At 39.5% G+C, this 7,774-nt stretch overlaps 1 protein-coding gene across 1 annotated transcript in view; it reads left to right on the top strand.

Moving 5' to 3' along the window:
* Positions 1 to 2,399: 2,399 nt before the first annotated feature.
* The window catches only part of LOC135523386 (histone acetyltransferase KAT6B-like), a 105,222-nt gene continuing 99,847 nt past the window's right edge, over positions 2,400 to 7,774 (top strand). Inside the window, exons 1-2 of the mRNA XM_064950024.1 lie at positions 2,400 to 2,734; positions 5,541 to 6,487. Coding sequence (XP_064806096.1) covers positions 5,795 to 6,487 — 693 coding nt within the window. The 5' untranslated portion in view covers positions 2,400 to 2,734; positions 5,541 to 5,794. The remainder of the gene's footprint in view (positions 2,735 to 5,540; positions 6,488 to 7,774) is intronic.

Here is a 7,774-nt window from a genome sequence, read left to right as displayed (position 1 = left end):
CCTGTGACAATGACACAGAATGGGATGTCACCACGGTCAGATTACACATGTTGTGTTATTGCTGTTGTAAAATGAGAGTGCCGTTACACACATGTTATAATGCCAGATATGAGATGTAACGCAGGACAATATGCTTTGGGTAGGAAGCGGCTGGAACATCTTGAGCTTGTTGATGGATCATCTCCATATCATTTGAATGAATCATACGGTCGATTGGACTTGGTGTTTGTCCATTCGATAGACTATAACTGAGTGATTCTGAAGGGGTTCTCTTCTTGTCTGTCTTCCATTAAAAACGATATAGGTTGGTATCCTGTTGTGACGGAATGAAATGCTAAATCAATATTGTGTCTAAAGACAGACTTGTGATATGGTGACATTATTCATAATGTAACGATTTTGTGTCATGCCCAATGACGTGTGATGTGTTCATTATTAGGATTGAGTCAATCTCTGTGTAAAAATAAACACATGAATATGGTATGACCCCATGATCCTTGGGAACAAGGTGGTAACCTAATAGACTGCATTAAGTTATTCCAAGTTAAAAAATAATAATAATAATTTCACCTTTATTTAACCAGGTAGGCCAGTTGAGAAGAAGTTCTCATTTACAACTGTGACCTGGCCAAGATAAAGCAAAGCAGTGCGACACAAACAACAACACAGCACATAAACAAACGTACAGTCAATAACACAATAGAAAAATCTATGTACAGTGTGTGCAATTGGGGCCCCCTAGATAGCATATGAACACATCATAACCTATGGGATAATGTGTAGAATTGCAAATTAGCTTAGCTAGCCAGTAACTCCTCCAGTATGTGTTGAGGTAATTTCACAGGATTTGTTTTATGTCAGAAACTGAAAAGAATCTGTCAGAAATGGCACTTCGGTAAGCAAATATCTTACTCATACATTTTATTTTAAATATCAGCATTGAATTAGCTGGTATGATGACGCATTAATCAGTTGTTTAAAGACTTTGTTTTTGCAATCAGTCTTTGCAGTCGATCTTTAGAGTAACTGTCCAGTGTTTCCAGATTTCTATTGAAATAGACAGTATATTCCTAAAGTATGTGGACACCCATTCAAATTAGTGGATTTGGCTATTTCAGCCAAACCCGTTGCTGACAGGTGTATAAAATCGAGCACACCGCCATACAATCTCCATAGGCCAACATTGGCAGTAGAATGGCCTTACTGAAGAGCTCAGTGACTTTTAACGTGGCACCTTCACAGGACGCCACCTTTCCAACAAGTCAGTTGGTCAGATTTCTGCCCTGCTAGAGCTGCCCTGGTGAACTGTAAGTGGTTATTGTGAAGTGGAAACATCTAGGAGCAACAACGGCTCAGCCGCAAAGTGGTAGGCCACACAAGCTCTCAGAACGGGACCACCGAGTGCTGAAGCACGTAAAAACTCTGTCTTTGGTTGCGACACTCACTACCAAGTTTCAAACTGCCTCTGGAAGCAACGTCAGCACAATAACTGTTCGTCGGGAACTTCATAAAATGGGTTTCCATGGCCGAGCAGCCGCACACAAGCCTAAGATCACCATGAGCAATGCCAAACGTTGGCTGGAGGGGTGTAAAGCTTGCCGTTGTTGGACTCTGGAGCAGTAAAAACGTGTTCTCTGGAGTGATGAATCAAGCTTCACCATCTGGCAATCTAACGGGCGAATCTGGGTTCGGCGGATGCCAGGAGAAATCTACCTGCCCAAATGCATGTGACAACTGTAAAGTTTGGTGGAGGAGGTATAATGGTGTGGGGCTGTTTTTCATGGTTCGGGCAGGTAGAGAATGGTGTGGGCATATACTGGTCATTAAAAATATGAATGCAAGTAGACTACTGATTGGCCAGCTCATCCTCTTTGAGGATATAGCAAGTATTTGTTAAATGGTCTGTTTGAGGTGGAGTTTTATTTATTTTTCTTCCAATGTATGCTTTGGCCACAAATACGAGTATAGGATTAGTCAACAACATTATTTGGGTATGAGTTAACAGAATAGGAACTTCTAAAAGTAAGATTTTCACTAGACAGTTACTTCAAAACTGCAACATTTTCTTTCAGCCTCATGGTAAAATGTGTAGAATAGCAGTATAAAACTGCACAAAATCTGCTTAAAAACGGCAATATTTTGTCTCATCCCCATGGCAAAATGTGAAGAAGAGCATGAAATGAACTTTAAAACAGCACAATTTGCTCTCTACCTCATGGCAAAATGTGTAAAATTGTGGGGAATTAGCTTTAAAACTACAGCATTTTCTCTCAGACTCATGACAAAATGTGGAGAATAGCATTATAAAACTGCACATTTTTCTCTCAGCACCATGACATCTCCTTCCTGCACGTGTTAATGTGTTAAAGTTAGTGACATTACATTTGCCTCTGATCATTGTTGAAACGTTACTGCTACACAGGGGCGCCGGTCCGCTCGGTTTACACTGACTGAAGTGGGGATGTCTACAGTGAAGAAGAAGAAGAAGCAGAAGAAGAAGCAGAAGGGGGAGAGAGGTACCACTTTGTCACAGGCTGCTATGTAGATGAACCTTGATTCAATTAGTTGTTATCCGGTCCTCTCTGTCTCAACGCGAGCCTTTAGTGTATCCTTTTAGAGATAAAACATACAAGGAAACCCCCTATGGATGTGCCGCTGTGAGTGTTTCTATCCGATCGTCGTTTCCGTCATCCTGATAATGAAGAAGAGGACTGTATCTGAGAAGAAACTTGAGGTAACTACCAGCAAATATTTACGGTAGCTAGCCGATGCTTTTTCCCTCACTGGTTACATGTTCATCCTTGCATGAAACTTGAGTAATTTGTTTTGCCTCCTCGCCCAGCCGCGTCACATTGTGTAAACGATTTATATTTCGAGGCTGTATATCACCGACTAATAATGTGTAAAGGAGAATGGACCCGCGAATCGAGTGAGAAATGGATGGGATCGCGAAACTGTAGCGATAGGTTACATTTATTCTTGAGGATCAGTGAAGATGGTGTTACTCTTACCAGGGTCAACTTCTTAGTTTGTATGTGGAATTTCCCCCATGTGCTCATTTTTTAAATTCTAGTTGTTAATGCAGGGCAAAAATAATCCCCGTAAGAAGTGTTGTCATGATTTACGTAGAATGTTAATACTCGCTATAGCCTAATGCAGGCAGGCGCTCCTGCTATGTGGAGAAATTCTACCGCTTGATGGATGATTATAGGTTGCCCTACTTATTCTTTATCCCACGTTTGATACATGAGTTTAGGTTAGTGTAAACAGTTATTTATCGGTGTTTGTGTTACTGATTTCTTTAGTGGGTTTACACAAGAGTGGAAAATAAAAAGAGAAGTACAGGTTCTAATGGTGGGAAAATAAGTGTCGGGTAGCGTACCCAACACTAGCGCAATAATAGCCTATCACCTTCAAACCTTTTAAAAACTTGCTGCTTTAAATCAGCAGTCAAGTCTTCGCCATGTTTGCAAATAAATGACGGATATAATAAACAACCAATTAAAGTCTAAAATGATCCAAATCATTTTCAAGTGTAACCAATTGTTTCAAGGAGTCGTACTTAAGGTGGGCTGGTGTTTGACACTGGATATAGCCTAAAATCATTAATTTAGCCAACAATCTGTGATAACTATTATCTTAATGAATGATCATATAAATTATTTATATATTTGCCTATTAAATTGTCCTTATAGTGTACGCATTTATTCAAACGATAAGTGTTTTGGGTAAATAAAACATCAATCCATGATAGGAGAAGACACCTTAAAAGGCGGGTCAAGTAAGTGTAGTGACAGATCAAGCAGCAAACGCAGTCCCTTCTAAACTGAGCTCATATATTATATTATAATGATTGACATGTACTTTATCAAACCAGAAATCGGATCTTGTCTTTACAGCCAATATTAAAGTTGCTAGGGAGGGTACATTAGTGTAGGTAAGGTTTAATGAGACTCCATTGGATTGTAATCATCGTCATGTCGGATTTATGTAAACTACAACATTGTAACAAAATGGCGACTGTTTAGGTCACGTCAGTAATGCAGGGCAGCACTGTTATTTCTTACAACTCAACTGATACAAGTCAAGGTTTGTTACATATTATCTTCTCGCTCGTTCGCGTTTCATGTTAATTTGAACATAAATTGTCATCATAAATTTCCGGTAACCATCCCTCGGCAGCTGTCAAAAAGCTCAACAATATGAATTGACGGTGTGCGGCTGACATTCAAGCTCGCGCCGACTGCTAAAATGAACAAATCCTTGTTTGTCGCTCGTTACGTATCCAAGCTGTCAAACACGCGTGCAAAAAGTCCAACTCCATTGCCCTTCTTGCGCTGCTTGGTACTAATCTGAAAATAATAGGATTGATGAAAATACTAACTTCGCCACAGTCAGCTGGCGATGTTGCAATGAAACATGTATCTAACAAGATAAAGATATCACGAACAATTGTAACATCTATTTAACTGGTTACATTTCGTCTCCCTTGTCGTGATGGTTACAGTCAGGGCGTCATGACTAATGAATCTTAACCTGGTGTAGTACTGTGGTAAAATAAAGATGATAACATAATCCATTGATTGACATCAGACTCGGACTACCGATTAAGGGCGATTCCATGGCAACAAGTAAAATTGAGACTGATTTTTCACTTTAAAATGTATGTCAAACGAAAACCAATGATTGCAAAGTTAAACAAACCATACAACTGCACAACGACTACTTTGAACAAGTTTCACTCAAGAACATTGCAGGTGTAAAATTTGATACCAGAATGACAGTTTGCTGTTCTTCAAGTAAATGTTTTATTTTATTTCATTTTCTGTGTGAAATTTTTAAAAGTAGACATTGAGCATAGTCATTTTTTGAAAAAAAAATTGCAATATTTTTTGTTGTTACATTTTAAAGTGAATAATTTGAGTTGCTGTGTTACTGTGGAATTGCCCTTAAATAACATGAGCCTTTCCCTAACCTCCCTAGAATGTCTTTAATCTTCAATCCCTCTGAACTGCTTCATAACCCATCCGTTTCTCTAGAATGTTATTGACCTTCCTTCATTTTAATGTTTTTTAATGTTAATTTGAACATAAATTGTCGTCATAAATTTTCGGTAACCATCCCTCGGCAGCTGTCAAAAAGCTCAACAATATGAATTGAGTTGCTGTGTTACTGTGGAAATGCCCTTAAATAACACGAGCCCTGTTCATTTGAATGTTTTGTAATGCTTCTCAGTTATTAAACTGTTATGGCGACGTCTCAGAATGTAAGATACTACTAATCCAATGTGTCAAGTGTAGACTAGGGCGTATCCCTCAAATTTCTACCCGTAATCAAATCAATCTGGTGTTGGACTAATGTCACTTGACATAATGTGTGTTAGGCTTGCCCACTAGTACATTAATACTGTATAGTGAAGGTTCTTGGTAAAAATGATGGTTCTGTTATTGATTTTATTATTTTTATTTTTTAGATTACAGTATTACTTATTCTTGACTTGTGATCTTGTTTATGATTGTGTTTTGTTTTTTTCTTTTAAGGAATTGTGTGACCTCATTTGAAGGAATTGTGTTCTAGGTCGTTCGGTAACAGTCCCAACCTTAAAGGAATTTAAATTCTGGCTACTTCTGTCTTCTTTTGTGAGGTGATGTGAGTTACTACCTTGGATGAAGATTTACAGCAGGATTGTAATGTATTAATGCCGAGGTGGAACAGTACCTATTTTTGTTGTTGTTGTTGAACTTTTCAAGATGTGCTGGATGTACCAAATGTTTCACAACAAGGGGGAATCTCTATGGGTAATTTTTTCCTGAATCTCATCGATTTAACCATGGTGAAACTTACCAATCCTCTATATACAGAGTGGATTCTAGAAGCAATACAGAAAATCAAAAGGCAAAAACAGAGGCCTTCCGAGGAGCGGATTTGCCATGCGGTGGCCACCTCGCACAGATTGGGCAAGCGGACCGTTCTGGAACAGTTGGATTTAAGTGTTCATGATGGTTCCATTCTCAAAGTCACCAATAAGGGGAACGTGTCGTACAAAGACCCCGAGCACCCTGGGAGAGGATTATTATCATCATCATCATCATCATCATCGCTCAAACCTGTAAGTGCAAACCTCTCTATTCCATCATCTAAAGGATCTATATGGAAACCGAGTGACCTACGCCACGTTGATTGGAATAAAGTCCTGAGGAGGGCCATCGAGGGTCTGGATGATAGCCGTGGTTCCTCTCTGAAGAACATCCAGAGGTACCTAAGGAACCAGGATGATCCATCACACGTCCAGGACAACCCAGGGTTCCAGCAGAGGTTACGGCTGGCCGCTAAATGGGCGGTCAAAAACGGCCGGCTGGCGAAGGATGGTCCGCGCTACAGGTTGAACCAAGGGGTTGATGGAGCTGAGGGTAGGAGCCAGAGTTGTCCAGGTGCTTCCCCATTGGCTCTTCTGTGTGTCACTCTTCTTCCACATGAGAGAGACCAGGTACAGTATACTGATACGTGTCTTCCTCTGTTTTTAGTGGTCTATGCTGATAATACTGTATGCCCTTTCACTGTAGATATACTATGCTACTCCATAGACTCTGAATCCTTTTCAGGCTATCGCTTATGTTGATGTTATATCTCCCCTCTTTCGCTAGTTTTATTTATTTTTATATTATAGAGGCCGTGTTTTTATTTTAGTCATGGATCAATCGGCACACATGTCCTTTCCCTCTGTAACGCAGTTGTTTGAGCATTGTGCTTGCAACTCTAGGATAGTGGGTTCAATACCTGGGACCACCCATTGTACGCATGACTAAGTCATTTTGGATTAAAGCATCCGCTAAATGTAATTTTATTATATTATCCCGTTAACCAGCTAAATAGACACTTGATTATTGTGTTTGACCATCTCATTTCTAAAAATTCAGTCAGATTTTGTTTCCGTAAAGGACTTGTGAGGCTCTCACTAATAGGCTTCAAGTACTGGGTGATGAAGCTGCTCTTGAGGAATGCAATTGGATGATAGCTGACTGTTGTGATGAATAGGGGAGCTCTCTGTGGGCTTGAATCAAGCTGTTGTGATACAATAATGCTGCTTGGAAACACAGCAGTAGATCTCGCTGCTAGTTTAGTGTGTACTTGAGAACTAGGCATTGTTGACATTTTCTCTGCTCAGGAAAAATGCTTTGTAACTAACTGGCCATGCTTGTATTTGACAGAATAGATGGACTATGTTATTGTAGACGGAGAGTAAATAACAGACAGTAGCTTTGAAGTTCTTTGAGATAACACAGGAGAGGGGGGGGGGGGGTGCCGTGGTGATATACAGTATAGCCTATGATATAGGGCCATAAAGACTTCCTCTTAGCCTTCTTTCGGTTTTCTTGACTATGACACAAGACTTATGCTTTTCACTCTGCAGAGATTGTGACTCCATCACTGACACTCAGCAGTAACTCACGCTGCAGGTGAACAATACTATATTGACAACAGTTTTTTTTTTTCTTAACCCTCCTGCTGTCTTCCGGTCGAATTGGACCGATTTATTTTTTTTTTTTTTTTTTTTTAACACAACAACAAAAAATTCTCTGAGAAATGTAGTTCATTTAATCTGATTGTCATATAAGGTTCCGTGCCTTTGTCCACACAGGGCATCTGAACACACAAAAAACATACATTTTAGGTGTTTTATTTAACTTTTGTACACCTGTGATGTTCCTGGTAAAAAAATGAACGGTCATTAGAAATTATTGGGTGACACTACAATTAGTGTATAAAATTGAGT

The sequence above is a fragment of the Oncorhynchus masou genome, chromosome 31, assembly GCF_036934945.1.
Source record: "Oncorhynchus masou masou isolate Uvic2021 chromosome 31, UVic_Omas_1.1, whole genome shotgun sequence".
Lineage (NCBI taxonomy): Eukaryota > Metazoa > Chordata > Actinopteri > Salmoniformes > Salmonidae > Oncorhynchus > Oncorhynchus masou.
Note: the sequence above shows the minus strand (reverse complement) of the source record. Positions and strands in the feature narration are given on the sequence as shown.